The sequence below is a fragment of the Cyprinus carpio genome, chromosome B22 (assembly GCF_018340385.1).
Source record: "Cyprinus carpio isolate SPL01 chromosome B22, ASM1834038v1, whole genome shotgun sequence".
NCBI classification, from domain to species: Eukaryota; Metazoa; Chordata; class Actinopteri; order Cypriniformes; family Cyprinidae; genus Cyprinus; species Cyprinus carpio.
Genome location: NC_056618.1, coordinates 15,806,287 through 15,822,457, shown reverse-complemented (window position 1 = coordinate 15,822,457; position 16,171 = coordinate 15,806,287). Strand labels below are relative to the sequence as shown.

At 35.5% G+C, this 16,171-nt stretch overlaps 1 protein-coding gene across 1 annotated transcript; it reads left to right on the top strand.

Moving 5' to 3' along the window:
* The first annotated feature begins 3,173 nt into the window (after positions 1 to 3,173).
* On the top strand, positions 3,174 to 11,831 carry LOC109081418 (major histocompatibility complex class I-related gene protein-like). The gene is made up of 6 exons (XM_042749715.1): positions 3,174 to 3,307; positions 4,338 to 4,604; positions 4,703 to 4,978; positions 5,161 to 5,445; positions 10,474 to 10,617; positions 11,540 to 11,831. The coding sequence occupies exons 1-5, from the start codon at positions 3,241 to 3,243 to the stop codon at positions 10,578 to 10,580; spliced, it is 1,002 nt and encodes a 333-aa protein (XP_042605649.1). The 5' UTR covers positions 3,174 to 3,240; the 3' UTR covers positions 10,581 to 10,617; positions 11,540 to 11,831.
* The last annotated feature ends 4,340 nt before the right edge of the window (positions 11,832 to 16,171 follow it).

Genomic DNA, 16,171 nt, shown 5'->3' with positions numbered 1-16,171 from the left:
CAAATATGATGCTCACAACAAAAAATAACAGACCAGTAGATATGGATATCAAATTGTTGATTTTCGTGATGATAAAGGAAGTTCAGGAAAGACTCGAAAAATGAATTCCCTAACAGGCCCAGAATTTATTTGAAAATGTAAGATCAGCAAAAGCTTGTTGATTTTTGTGATGATAAAGGAGACGGACGTGTGAACGGAAACTGAGGTTTGGGGAGGATTCAACCTGATAAACATCACAGTTCAGTCGTGAGTGTTTTCACACATTTTAAGCATCACTTTTGTGGACTTTTCAGTGAGCTGATGAAGAAAATGTCTCTCAAATTACTTTTGTTCTGTTTTGTGTTTCTGGTGTCTGGTTGGCGAGTTTGAAATGTGTTTTTATGGCTTCAGTTGTTTCTGTTCTGCTAACATGTAATAAATGACTGGTTAAATTAGTTAGAGAGGATTAACATTCATTGTTATTTTCATACAGAAATAACTGAACTGTGATTCTACTGTGAGATCAATTCAGGTCTATTAGAGATTGATTAAATAAATATGAAGCTCAGACACCCAACGACATTAGTTTTAGTATGACATAAAAAATTAGAGTTGAAACATCTTTTTTATTTACACTAATGTGATGTCTGGTTTGTTTTTAATGACAACTTCGACTTTCAGACACTTGATAGTTGACACTTTATAGTCTCTACTTTGACTACAACATAATCAGTTGCTAATATTTTGTTGGTTCTCTCATTTTTGCATGTATTCAAGATGTCAATTTTTGTAGGCATGACATCACTTTTAGCCACTAGTGTAGTTATAGATCTGTATTTGTATCTATTTTTTTTATTTTCATTGATCGGTTAGATGAAGAACAGCTTCTATGAACAATAGCAATGAACTCGGTGTAGAGATCATATCGATTGGAACACAGTTCATTCACGTAGCTCGAGTTGGTCACCTGAATCTGGTGGGTTAACTAAGCGAGACATGTAAAATATGTGCGTGAGCACTGGAATTGGGAACCGCCGGGCTACATCATGTGTCATTAACCAGCGAGAAAACATTAAAACTACTATAATACCAGGAACGGAGACCGGGTTGTTGATATTTGTCTGCCATTCTAGCTCTGTCTGCACCGCGTACGGGAATGCGCGTATTCTGTCTGCCCGAACAGGGTGCGCAGAAGTATGCAGATACATACGTTGACAGGCAGGTAGGAAAGCTATTTAAAACGGTTGGACCGAGTGTTTTGACTGGACGTACATTTCTTGGTCCTACGCCTTCCACAGAATATGTAAATACAGATAAATAAAAATTAACTAATAAAATAATCACCAACTGCACCTTAAAATACACACAAACATAATAAAAAACAAAAAATGGTTCTGAAGACAATCACCTATTGCACCTTTAATTACACAGATAGGTACTTAATTAGGAATGCTGTCCCTTTAAGATGGAAGGCATGCAACAGACATGTTCAGTTTTCACCCACCTGTTTCACTTAATCCATAACACATTTGGACTACTGTGTGTGTATTTGAGCAGCTCAGTTTGTGACTGAAAGTTAAACCTGCTGTGGTCTGATTTTTCTACATCTAACGTGGTTTGGTTACTTGGTGTACAAAGTCTCCATTAGCATGTCTATTATAAGATAAATGAGGTCAGTGGTTTGTGGCTGGAGTGTTTCTTCCTACTTGTATGAACCAAATTTTCTGACTTCTGCTCCATACAATTATTTTTTTCTTTTTTTAAATGAATCCATCAACAGTTATGAAATAAAACATTATTCTTATCATCAGGGCCGTCCCTAGAAATTCTGGGCTCTGTGCACTACTATGGGGCCCAATTAAAAACCCAACAGATCTCTGGGCCCTATGCACTCTGTCACCCTTTCCCCGTGTCTAGTGACGCCCCTGCTTATCATGCTTCAGATGAAAATGTAAGATCAGTAAAAGCTTGTTGATTTTCATGATGCTAAAAGAGACAGATGTGAGAACGGAAACTGAGGTCTGAGGAGGATTCAGCCAGATAAAGATCACACAGTGGCGTAGCGCAAAATCGCGGGGCCCCCTTACAAACCGCAAGTATGGGGTATGACAGTTTGTTCCATCACAATATTAGAAATATTTCTGTTTTAAACCATGAAGACTAGTATTAAGCAACATGCAAACTTTGCATAAGAGTTATGCAGGTGAATGTTTCAACCTCAGTCCATTAAACAAAGTGAAAAAAAAAAGTACAAGCTGATGACGCTTTTGGCAGCTGTAGTGCATTAATACCACATATTCTTTCAAAGATGACAAGAGACGAATGTACTTTAACATATGCTGATAACAGCATATAACTCTCTTGAATTATTCCTTACTATTTCTCTTGTGGCCCGTCCATTGTGAAAAAAAAGAGAGAGATTGATGTATATTTTGCGTAAAACAGGTTGTTTTTGAAAGTCAGTACTTGATAAAGCTGATCTTAATTTTCATTGATGACTGCAGTGTTAATAATTTATAATTATAAGCCTATAATTCATTGTATAAATTAATGGATCTGTTTTAAAATACCTCTTTTAAAAACATTTTCAATGAGGAGTAAGCTAATATAGCCTAATCTTTTATTATACTCAGTGCGTCAGTTATGCAGTGATGCGCTATGAAATTATTGCGGGGCAAATTTATTGTAATTTAATAATAAAAGTAATCTAATGATAATAACAGGACTAATAATCATAAGAATGTAACAGGCCTACATTAATTGTGAATGCCAAATCCTCTTAATGTTGCCAATATGTGATGCCTTTGACAATATCTCTGGCTATCGACACATGATACAACTCAACCCAGCACGGGGAGGTCATCACAGGGCCCCCCAACACGCCAATACCCCCCTCCCACCCTTCCGCAGTGCGTGCCTGTCTGCTACGTCACTGATATCACAGTTCAGTCATGAATGTTTTCAGTGACTTTTCAGCGAATAGATGAAGAAAATGTTTTTCAAATTAGGTTGGTGAGTTGGAAATGTGTTTTTAATGCTTCAGTTGTTTCTGATATGATAAAAATTAACAAATAACCACATAAATAAGCAAAAAACAAGTTTGTAAAAGCTTCCTCCCTGAACATCTGTATTGAGATTGTTCATCAGAGCGCGGTGACATACACTCTGACACTTCCTTGTGTAACCACTTTTCTTTTTTGCATCTTGCTGAAGTCTAGAGTTTGCAGCGCTCTTTGACGACTACATTTATTTGAGAGTGAAATGAATGGATTTTTGTCCAAAATGAAGTTAATAATTTTCTTCATCTACATACCTTTTGTTTACTCAGGTGAGATTCATTTCATAACGTCATTTAAAGGTTAAATTCTCAGCCACATGGCATTAAAAAGGAAAGAAAGATTTCTCTGTCAGCAAAGTCTTTAGCTACTTCTGCGTGTTAAACCCTGTGTTGATTTAGTTTTTTTGTAATATGTTGAATAAGCTTTTACTTTTATATGTTTAGTTTTCATGTACATTTGTTTATTTTTAGTAATTTTGTTGTGTGATTGTCATTTTATTAGTTGATTTTATTTATTTTATTTAAATATTGTTTTACAATTTATATAAATATTGCTTTTAGTTCTTATTTCCAGTTCTTCAATTTAAGGTTAAGGTTAGGAAACTTTATTAATCCCTATAAGGGGAAACTCATTTGATACCATTACACATGAAAAACGATACAATAAACATCAAAATCAATCCATTTACAACTCATTTGCCATTGTTATACATTGCAGCAACACAATAAATAATTGAGCAATGAACACAATAACAAACTTTGTTAAAAAAAGTTAACACCAATAAGAATAAAAGACCTACTAAATTATTCAGTAGAACAGTGAAGCATTACTAATCTCCCACTACATGAATATGAAATGGAATGAAAAATACCATTTAGTGGATGTCCTTCATAGTAAAAAAAAATAAATAATAATAATAATAATAATAAAAAAAATGTATATATGTATATATATATATATCTCACTGCATACAATTTTACTATGAAGGACATCCACTAAATGGTATTTTAATGGTATATAAATAAATAAATAAAAATCAGGTTTGTTTTCATGATAACCAAGAGAAATAAAACCAATACTTGAACCTGCCTTTCATTTCATTAATATTATTGTTATCATCAGTGATACTGTCTCCCCAGCACAGCACTGCATAAAACAGAACGCTGGCCAGAATTCCCTGATACAAGAACTCAATTATTATTATTGTTATTATTATTATTATTTTAAATCTAGTCTCAAACAGTAATCTTAATGTGGTGATGAACCGTGTTTGAGAGCTTTATGTCTTTGTTTGTTCAGCGTCGCACGCTTTCATAACTACATACACTGAAATAAATGGACAGACGATTGCAAGAATCCCAGAGATTTCTTCTGTAGCTGCACTGGATGGACGACAGATTGATTATTATGACAGTGAGATAAAGATGCTGATTCCCAGACAGGACTGGATGAAGGAGTTTATATCCGGAGACAGATTTAAAGAATACACTGAGATCAGAGAACAAGTACAGCAGACCAACAAAATCAACATTACTGTTCTAATGCAGCAATTCAATCAGTCACATGGTGAATTAAAATACTTTATACTTCTCTTTTAAATGTGAAAGCTTACGTTATACAATAAAAAAAGAGCAGACCATATGGTTCCCACTTTTTCTCTTCAGGTGTTCATACGTATCAGAGGATGTATGGATGTGAATGGGATAATGAGACTGGATACTCACGTGGGTTTGATCAGCACGGTTATGATGGACAGGATTATGTCGCACTAGACGTGAAGCAGCTCAGATACATCACAGCTGTACAGCAGGGAGTAATAACAATGTACAAGTGGAATAATGATACAGCCCAGCTTGAATTTCTGAAACAATACTACCAACATGAGTGTGTTAACTGGTTAAAACATTTCTTGATGTTAAGAAAAGTGGATTTGGAGAGAGGTAGCTCATCTTTCAGAAATTTACTTTCTTCAACAAGTTGATAAATGTTTTATTATAATTGAGTCATTTGTGCTTCTCTTTTTTTTGTCACGAATTGCTTCATTTAAACAAAATTTAGATGCATTTATTTAACTGATCTGAAGAATTAATATTTTCTTCACATTTATCTCAATCTTTTATAGCTCCTGAAGTGTCTCTGTTACAGAAGGATCCCTCGTCTCCAGTGGAGTGTCATGTCACAAGTTTCTACCCATCAGTAGTCACTATCACCTGGTTAAGAAATGGACAGGAGCATGATGAGGATGTGGATCTTGGAGTGCTACTACCAAATGAAGATGAGACCTTCCAGAAGACATCCTCCCTCAATATTCCACCAGACGAGTGGGAGAAGAACCAGTTTGTTTGTGAGGTACAGCACCAGGGAAGGACCTTCCGGAAGACTGCGGATGAGATCAAGAATAACAACAGTAAGTTGTTAATAGCCTAGTTGTTTTCACACCTTTTTTGAAAGCTTTTTTATATGGCGTTATTTCCCTGTCAAATGTCGAGAGGGCATTATTGTAGCGCGAAAGTACATTAATATAATGTGCGAGCTCGCGCGCGAAATATATCAGTATTCATCAGTATATATCACGTTTTCATTGGTCAGTCGTTGAAGCCTATTTCTGATTGGTTGTCTCACTGAAAAGAGCCGGCTCTTTTGGCTCACAAACGGCTCTTTAAAAAACAATAATGTTTTGACTATGATAGGTGTGAAAACAATTCTAATTAAATTATTAAATGAAATCATAATCAATGTCTCACAATTTCTTTAAAAAATGCATTGATTTGTTATGAAAAAAGAATACTATTAAAACATTTGCATTTAAATTACAACTTTTTAATGTATAGAAACAACAACATTATAAAAACAAATACAAATCTGAATCTGAACAACATAAACAGAACCCATATTAAAGAAAAATAAATAACTGAAAGGATTAAAAACTGGTCCCTCTTTTTTGGCATGTTATATAACCAGCATGAACTATCTCACTAGTTATGTTGTGTATAACTAGCATGAACACACACACACAGACAATGCTGATCATATTTTTATTTTATGAGAGATTTGCATTCAGAAATGCAAGCTGCCTTACTATTGAGGGGCTGATGCGGTTTCTTCTCCGAGTTTGACACTGTGTGTGTGGTGTGTGTGTGTGTGATGGCTCGGCCCCTCCCTCATGCCATATAATTGGTTGTCACCTCTTGTATGATTGACAGGAACAGAATGTGAGGCGATCAGACAGTCGAAAACGAATATGTGAAGGCCTATATAATATTTTTTTTTGTTCTTTGAATTAGTCAATTATTTTAAATAAAATAAAATGCATCCATTATTTCATTATTACATAATGATTTAATTTCTATAGGCCATATTTTTTTTTTAAATAGAGTCGGCTCTTCAGATATGCGAGCCAGCTCCCATCGTTCACCTACAAGAACCTACAAGGGCTCTTAAGAGTTCGCGAACGACCCATCATGGAATAAGTTCACTAATGTTCAATCAAGACGAGCCTAGATGGATCCGCCGAATCGACGATCTCAGGTAACCAGTTTTATTTGTTTTGATGTTAAATATGTCAAATGTATCTTAGAAATGTCTGGGAAGAGGGCGATTGGATTATTTTACACATAAATTACCTAGACTGTCAACCACACTCTTCACACTACGTGCCATGACCATTGAAGGTTAGATTTTTTAGATTAAAAAAATTATAATAAAAAAAAAAAAAAACGTGCGTGATTGATTATAACACTCAACGCTGCAATCCGCGATTCCATGCAGATGACACTTTTCATTAATTTCACATCACTTCATTCGTGACAGCCATAGATAACATAATTTTACTGGGGCATTTTGCCCTCTTATCTTAGATTCCCCCGAAATATTTGTTCAGATTTGAATTTAGCAGTTGATCTCGCTACGTACTTAATGTTTAATCGCTGGTGTGATTGCAAGAGACAATGTGTTAATTATCAGACGTAAAATTTATTTTTGCCTTTTGGAATCGGCTTTCAAATATATTTGGCTAAAAAATCTCACTTTCAATGGTCATGGCATGTAGTGTGAACAATGTGGTTGACAGTCTAGGTAATTTATATGTAAAATAATCCAATCGCCATCTTCCCAGACATTTCTAAGTACATTTGACTATTTAACGTCAAAACAAATAAAACTGGTTACCTGAGATCGTCGATTCGGCGGATCCATCTCGGCTCGTCTTTATGAACTTCAGTGAACTTATTCCATGTGCGGTTCAATATCAACAAAAAAAGAATCCATGTACGATGTTGCGTTTTCATTGGTCAGTCGTTGAAGCCTATTTCTGATTGGTTGTTGCCGTTTCGACAGCGTTTATGCCAAGAGCAAGAAATTGAAGAGAAGAGTACTTGGCCATGCGCGAACGCACGGGACACAGTCTAAGCACAGATTCGCGATTGCACTGAACACGTTTTAAGTGCAGGCAGACTCTCTGAGCGAGCCCAGAGAAAATTCTTACAAGAGCAACGTGTATCTGAGAGCGCGCGCCCAGTTCCCGTGCGCGAGCAGAGATTCGCACTCCGCACATTATATTCCGCGCGCGAGCAGAGAGATTCACGCTCGGGCACATTATATTAATGCAATTATTACAACTAAAACGAAATAAAACAATAAACAAAAAACAAAATTTTTATTCATATTTTATCCAAGTAGCTGATGTAAGATGATAGACGTCAATTATTACAACTAAAACGAAATAAAATTCTTGATGATATAGATGATTTTGTAATCAATGTGCAGCAAACAAAAACAGCCAATAAGATGGGAATAACTTAAAGGGTTAAGAATTAACTTGTGGCAAGATTAAATTTAGTCAATTAACCAGCTACATACACAAAGCCACTATGTCAAGACTGTGACTGTCTGTATTTGCCCCATATTATCTATAGAGCAAAACCATTTGTTGTGCCGTCCCAAAACATGAATTCATGCAACAAACCATTTAAAAAGGGAACACCCATGTGTTCACCAAGATACCAAAATCTACAATCAAAAGACAGAGATCTTATTGTGAACTCTAGCATTTTTCATCACACCAACAAGGATTGATTTAAGCAAAGTTTTGGATTAGTTGATCTGGGTTTTATTTTACATCGAGTTGTGTTGCACCACTTAATTTTAAACACAGATTAACAAATTGGGGAACCTGTGATTAAAATCTCCATCTACGATTATTTTCCCAGCCATGATGGATTTGACATTGTAATTCAACGACATCAATGTTAATATTTATTTTATCCTAAACTCTTGTCTCTGACATAAGTTGCATTTTTGATAAAGGAAATAAACTTGTAAAATGTCAGCTGTCTTTAAACTGCTAGTGAGACCGTTGATCAAACGTCTGATCAAACAAGCAATAAAAACTTTGAGGCAGTGCATACAGATTTCATAATCTTGTAAATATATTTATAGTATCAATTAATGGAGTATATCTTATGGCAAAGCACTGCCCAGTCCGTTTGATCGCCACCCAGCAGCACGCATGCAGCGGCCGTGAGAAACTAGAGTCGCGGCCGTGATCACTGGCGCTCACTTCATCATCACTGTTGCCATCAAATACTATATTCCTGTCTTCTTTACTTTGTCGTATGCCGAGATGCACCAAATGTGACGATTCCACATCCCGGAGTCGAGAGCAGATGCAAATTTACTACGGGCTGCCATGTAAATGCGCTTTAATTTTCATTTTTATTTGTAATAAACACCTCTCTGAGACCTGACGACTCATCCACAGTTTCTGTCTTTGTTCAGTCAGCCACATAATTGTAACTGTAGGTGCACCTTGTTTACTATATACTATATATATATATATATATATTTATATATCTATATATATATATATATATATATATATATATATATATATATATATATATATATATATTATATTTATTATTTAAACTAGATTTAAGCTTAATCCTTATTGGTGAAACCCACCCCAAATCTCTCAGGAAATCGTGATTTTCTTTCACAATTTTGTTGTAACAAAGGCAAACATCACAAATGTGATTCACTCGTTTTTGAGTCAAATGGACCCTGCAATGGTTTTCCTCTCTGTTTTACCTGTACAGAAATGTGGTTTGATCTGTGGATATGATGTAGTTAATAAATATCACATGAGCAAGAGTCCTGTCTTATTTGTCAGCATGATTTTTTTTTTTTTTTTTTTTAATGGTTCAGCAAAAAACAAGTTAATTTTTTCATCTTTGTATCAGTTCACTGAGAATGCTTCAATCTCCATCTCTTCATGTGCTGGGAGTTTAATGTACATTTGGAAACACAACAGGTCCCAGTTTTGTATCATTTATAATAGGAGCATAAGTTCCAGTGTTTTTGTGGAAAAAAGTTTGAGTTAACTTTAGACTTTAAAGGGATAGTTAACCCAAAAATTCAAATTCTGTCAATTACTCACCTTCATGTAGTTCCAAACCCATAAGACCTTAGTTCATCTTCAGAACACAAATTAAGAGATTTCTGATGAAATCCAAGAGCTTTCTGAACCTCAATGACAGCAAGGGTCCTACCATGATCGACGCACAGAAACTTAGTAAGGGCATTATTAAAATAGTCCAAGTGGCATCAGTGGTTCAACCCTAATATCATGAAGCTACGAGAATACTTTTTGTGCAAAAATAAATAAATAATTAAATAAAAATAAAATAACTTTATTCAGCAGTTCTTCCACTCTGCATCACCCCATGGTGCCATTTTGGAGAGTGTAAATAAGGCGTTCAATGCATTCAATGCATTGTTTACGTGCAGGAAAATCACGCACACATCTTGATACTCTCCAAAATGGTGCCATAGGGAGGAGAAGAATTGTTGAAAAAAAGTTATTAGTTTTCTTTTCACACAAAAAGTATTCTTGTATCTTCCTAAAATTACCGTTGAAGCACTGATATCACATGGACTATTTTAATGATGCCCTTACAACATTTCTGTGCCTTGATCACGCAGGACCTTTGACGTCTATGGAGGATCTTGGATTTCATCAGAAATATCTTAATTTGTGTTCCAAAGATGAACAGAGGTCTTACAGGTTTGGAGCCACATAAGGGTGAGTAATATGACACAGTAATACAATTTTCATTTTTTGGTGAACTATCCCTTTAAAATCCAGGCACTAGTCAGTGCAAAAACTTTTTACTCTGGACACTGAAAATGTGTTGGAGCTCTTAATTTTGGGCTGTTAAAATGGGAAACACTGGGCTCTAGTTATAGTAAACTGTTTGCAAGCTTTGTATTCTAATCACTGAACACATGCTGACACGCTTTTGGCAGAAATCCAGTGTTCTTACGCAATTCAGCCACTCTTCTACTTTTAGTTTTCATACAGGCTCAGAATTAAAATATTCTTGATAATAGCGTTAATTGTCTGAGCTGATCTCAGTTTGATGTTTTTATTCTTCAGAATCTGTCCACTGCTGTGGTTTTATTGAAGCTGTGATCCGATTGGTCCTCTCTGTTCTAGTGGGCGTGGCTACTGTCAATATTCTGGTTTATGACATCACATCCTAATGAGCTAAACAAGATCAAGCACATATTTCCACATCAGGTATGTGACTGATGTCATTTCTTAACTGTTTTTTTATACATGCATGTATCATTTAAAAGGGCTAGTTCGGACAAAAATGAAAATTAGCCCATGTTTTACTCATCCTCAAGGATTCCTAGGTGCATATGACTTTCTTCTTTCAGACGATTCCGATCAGTGTTATATTAAAATTATTTCATGCACTTCCAAGGTTTATAATGGCATGGGCAGATGTTTTTTTTTTTTAACATTCCAAAAAGTAGTCAAATAAAGCACATCCATCCATATTAAAAAGTTCATCACATGGCTCCAGGGGGTGAATAAAGGCCTTCTGTAGCGAACTGATGCGTTTCTGTAAATGAATAAATAAATAAATAAAAATTGTAACCAATATAAACAGTTTTGTGTAACTTCTGGTTGACGTAGGATGTACACGTAGTGCATGCGAGTGAGTGTGAGTCTTGCAAAAACCGATGTTTGTTTACAGGAGCAAAGGAAAAAAAGTTTCCTCTTGACTTACATCGAAATCCTCTGACATTTTTCTTTACAAATCCTTGTTTTATGCTTCTAATTCGTGATCAGCATTTTGTTTTGATTTCTCTCTGTTGCGTTTCTGCATTCGTCACTAATCACCGATGCTTACGCTACGCATACGTCCTACGTCGGAACAGCTTCCGCCTACGACAGTTAGCAGAAGTGAGAGAAGGTTGTTTATAACGTTTTGAATATGGATATTGTCTTTAACCCCCAACCCCCCCACCCCCCGGAGCCATGTGATCCAAATTTTAATATTGATGTGCAAAAGTTGAATATTGGATTCATCTGAAAGAAGATATTCATATACACCTAGGATGCCTTGAGGGTAAGTACAACACAGACTAATTGTCATTTTTGGATGAATTAGCCCTTTAATTTACGGCTTTTATGTGTTTGTCTTTTTCAGAAAGTATTGAAATTTGAAGCGGAACACTGTTCTTTACAGGTTCTTCATATGTGTGTGTGTGTTGTGGTGTTTTTGTGTGTGTGTGTGTGTGTGTGTCATAATGACTATTTGAGTTAGCACTCTCTCTTAATATCAGACAGGGCCTTTAAAAAAAATCCAGTTTGAAAGGCTAAATTGTTAATTTCCATCAGATTCATAAAACAGATTAATAAAGAGACACAGATCTCACTTAACTACTGTCCATTTGTCATCTGTACTTACTTGCCTTTATCAATAAAGTTCTCATTCTGAGGTTCAAGAGTCTCTGCATGTTTTATTACAGTTGTTATGTCGAGCACAATAACAGCGCATTTTAATTTTGGGGTGAATTATAGAGATGTTCTAGTGTGTTAAATATGTGCCAGGTTACAGATGGGTTTTTAATCTCGATTTAAACTGACAGAGTGTGTCTAGATATTATCAACTGGCCAGAATTTAGAGACCATAGTGAATGTGAAGGACTAATGCGATAAGAGCTCGTTCAAGCACTGAACCATTTATGGCTTTATTAGTAATCTTCACATGAGGTGAAAATATATCAAAAATCCAAAAACCACACTATAAACTCATGACATAATAAGACTAATATGGTCACACTTCCTGATTCTAAGAACTCGCGTTGCTGGACTTTGATTATAAAACCTGCAGAGCAAAAGCCCAGTAAAGCATTACAATAATCTAGACTTGAGCTCATGAATGCAGGAATGAACGTTTCTGTGTTTGACATTGAGAGATGTTTTTAAGATGGAAAAAGCAGTTTTACAAAAGCACAAAATGTGACTGTTAAAAAAGAGATTGATATCAAAGAGCGTCTCTGATCCATGTACACTCTGGCAGCAAATCTACACGTTTCTCCAGAAAAAAAGACCCATGAAGAAAACTTGCGTGTTTTTCAACTAGAGTTTCTAAAGCATTATTTTGCTCAGATTCACCAGAATAACAAAGTCAATCAAAACCAGAGATCTCATTATAAACTCAGGAGGCGATCAGATTTTTTGTCTTTATTGGTGTTGTGGTTTTTAAAGTTATTTTGCTCAGACTTGCCAAAGTCTGCAGTCAAAGGCCAGAGATCTCATTATGAATTTATCAACTCAAATAGTTCTCATCAAAACCAAATTTTCAAGTCTTATTTTTGTAGCAAGAGACTGAAGGGTGTTAATTTGAATCTCAACATTACAATGTTTGTCCCATATCAAGGTGTTATATTCTATTCTATTCTATTCTATTCTATTCTATTCTATTCTATTCTATTCTATTCTATAATAAACATTTGGTACAGTTACAACAATATTTCCTGTTTCTGTCACAGACATTCAATATTCTATGTTTGTATTTTGTGGGTGTTGTACGCATACACATACACTAGTGTAAAAAGTCAAGTATATTTTGGGCTTTAGGCCCCAAAAATGTTAACAATAAAGATAACTTTATTAGCATCCACACTAATGGACGATAAAGTCCTGTTCATTACAAGCACATGCTGAAGATTTATTGTCTGTCAATTTAAACGCTCAATCTCTTTAACCTCAGCTGGATTCTGATTGGCTGTCAAAGTTTTTATCGTTCATCAGCTGAAAAAAAAACAAAAAAACAAAAAATGATGCCTTATGCACAGCTTCATCTAGCTGGGTAAGCACATCCTGAGTTAATATTTCACTTTTCTTTGTGGCAGATGATGCTGACATGGGTATTTGCTTTATTTTATCACAAAGCTCTTGTTTTTGTTTTCCCTCAAGTAGTGTTTCGGCTACTGCACTCATGCATTCTTTGACAACCCTTCCATCAGTAAATGTGTGGCTTGGGATCTTGGTTGACTGGTCAAATTGGGCTCTGAGACTCTGTGATCTCACTTCAAATTTGAGTGGGTATGTTTGTTCATAACCTTTATGTTTTGTCTCACAATGGCATTTCACACCGGCACTTTTAATAAGTGCCACGGTTTCTGACCATACGAGACACGCTGGTTTAGTGCTCCCAGTGGGAAGTATAAACAGAAATGAGTCTGTCCATTCCGGATTAAATGCCCCCAACCCTTCTCACTCCCCTTTTTCTCAAACCTCCATCTTCTCACTCATCTTTTTCGCAACTTTCTACATCCCACTCGACTGTATCTTTCCCTTTCTCCGTCTCTTTCTCTCAACTTTCTCCGTCTCACTCGCCTGTATCTCTCCCTTTCTCCGTCTCATTCTTTCTTCTTTCTCTGTCATCTTTTTCGTCAACTTTCTCAACTTTCACTCGCCTGTATCTCTCTTTCTCCGTACTCTTTCTCTCCTTTCTCTGTCTCACTCATCTGTATCTTCACCCTCCTCCATCTCTCCCCCTCAACCTTCTCACTTGTCTTTCTCCCAAATCTCTCCCTCTCACCCACCCACATCTCTCCCTCTCAACCTTCTCTTTCCCCAAACTTCCTCCTCCTCACCTTTCTCGGTCTCAGTTGTCTTTCTCGCTACTTTCTCCGTGTCATTCGTCTGTATCTCTCCCTTTCTCCGTCTCACTTGTCTTTCTCTCAACTTTCTCTGTCTCACTCGTCTGTTTCTTTCCCTTTCTCGGTCTCAGTTGTCTTTCTCGCTACTTTCTCCGTGTCATTCGTCTGTATCTCTCCCGTTCTCCGTCTCACTCGCCTGTTTCTTATGGAAAGCCAAATGGTTCAGAATTCGCGTGCTTTTTACCGCCGTATTAATGTTAAAACGCCGTTTTCATAACGCCGCCAGGCGTCAAATAAGCGCCGTTAGACGTTAAGTTAACCACACGCCACTTAAGATGCAGATTTATTTGCTCATCTACATGGACACACCTCTCATGGCTACGAGGACTCTACGGCAAGTCAGGGCATCCAGTTTGCAAGAGCACGAGGATGGCAACAGCCCTTATAATTGTAGATATAGGGGAAAATGCCCCTGAATGTGCTTTTGTCTCATAAAGTTATCACACCAGGCATGAATGAGTGCAAATTTGGAAATGATTTTATACAACAGTTAAATTAATAAGAAAGTAATATTATTATTTTATTATTATATTATATTTTGAGTAGGCTATCATTTCAGTAAAAAAAAAAAATAGTTGGGGATAGTTTCACAAAAATTTAATTTCTGTTTATTTACATTTACATTTACTCACCCTGATGTTGTTTCAAACCTTAATAATAGATTCAGTGAATTTTTTGCATGCCGAAGTTAATTTTTTCATATAGCCTATAAATATTACGCCAAATAGAAGCAGAAAATCATGCTATACACACTTTCATGAGATCGGGTTAACCTACAACAATGCATTTGTAGGCTATTTAGTGCAAATCTGGAAATTATTACAACGGTTAAATAAGAAATTTTATGGCAAGTCTTGACCTTTTGGATGTATTTAATTATAAATATCTTTGTAATCTATAATAACATTAAAATGATTTCATATTTTCTCTATGACATTCTTGAATATTAAGACAGGCACCTGCAATTTTGGCCAAATTATACATACTTTGTTTGTGAATTTGCACATGCTATAATGTAAGCATCATTAATGACCCCTTTGTGTTTAATAAAAACTAACTAACTAAATAAATAAATAAATAAAAAAGATTGATTAGTGAAATGAAAGAATGATTTAATAAAAAATGAGAATGATTAGTAATTGTCTTTCACTGGCCTGGTTAGCTTAGCCCCTAAAACCTTTCTTATTTAGTGGTACAGAATACGTGATTTGTAGATTATATACACTTTGCATAAACGTTTGCAATTAGTTTTTAAAAAGTAACATTACAGTCTCAAGGCCTCTACGCTTACATTTCTTTTTTGATATTTTTTTTAGGAACATAAATAAATTAACCATTAACCATGTAATAGGGCAATATTTGACTACTTAAAGATTTTTTTTTTTTTAACCTTTGTAATCCCATTTTTCAAACTTTATTAAATGTATGTCATATTGTAAAGTTGTAAAGCAGAAACATTTAGATTTATAAACTTTTATCAAAAACAAAATAGAATTAAACAAACACTTTATTAAAATAATAAAATACAGCCAAGAGAAAAGTAGACGGCGCGTTTGGACTTTTGAACAGAATTGACTCAAAAGAATGAATCATTCGTGAATGGACATTACTCATTGCCAAGAGAAAAGTAGACGGCACGTTTGGAATAAACTGAAGCATTTATAACTTGTATTGCATTAAGATAAAGTAACGAGAGGAGCGTCGCCCACAGTAACAAAGTAAAAGTACAGATTTTTCACTAAAAATGTACTTAAGTAAGAGTAAAATACCCATCTTTAAATATACTCCAAAAGTATTAGTTACCCAAAAAATGTACTCAAGTGAATGTAAAGTAGTAACCCACCTCTGCCTTCAGGTTCTCCAGCACCTCCTGTTTTACATCTTCCTCCTTCACTTCCTTCAGTCTCAGTATCTCTGATAGTGCTGATCTCTGCTGCTGATGTTTTGTATCTGCAGGAAACACAGAGACTCAGGTCAAGTGAATCCACAGCTCACACATCTGTAAAAACAATGAGTCTTATTTGTGAACTAATAATATTCTCCATATTTTGATGAACATGTTTGTCCTTACAGTTCATGAAGACAGGACTCGAGCTGCTGCAAACTCT

Excerpts from the sequence above, each read along its gene's own strand:
- LOC109081418 (XM_042749715.1), top strand. The coding sequence starts at position 3,241 with ATGAATGGATTTTTGTCCAAAATGAAGTTAATAATTTTCTTCATCTAC. Across the intron at positions 3,308-4,337 it reads CATACCTTTTGTTTACTCAG|CGTCGCACGCTTTCATAACT; the intron begins GTGAGATTCATT and ends TTGTTTGTTCAG. Across the intron at positions 5,446-10,473 it reads TGAGATCAAGAATAACAACA|AATCTGTCCACTGCTGTGGT; the intron begins GTAAGTTGTTAA and ends TTTATTCTTCAG.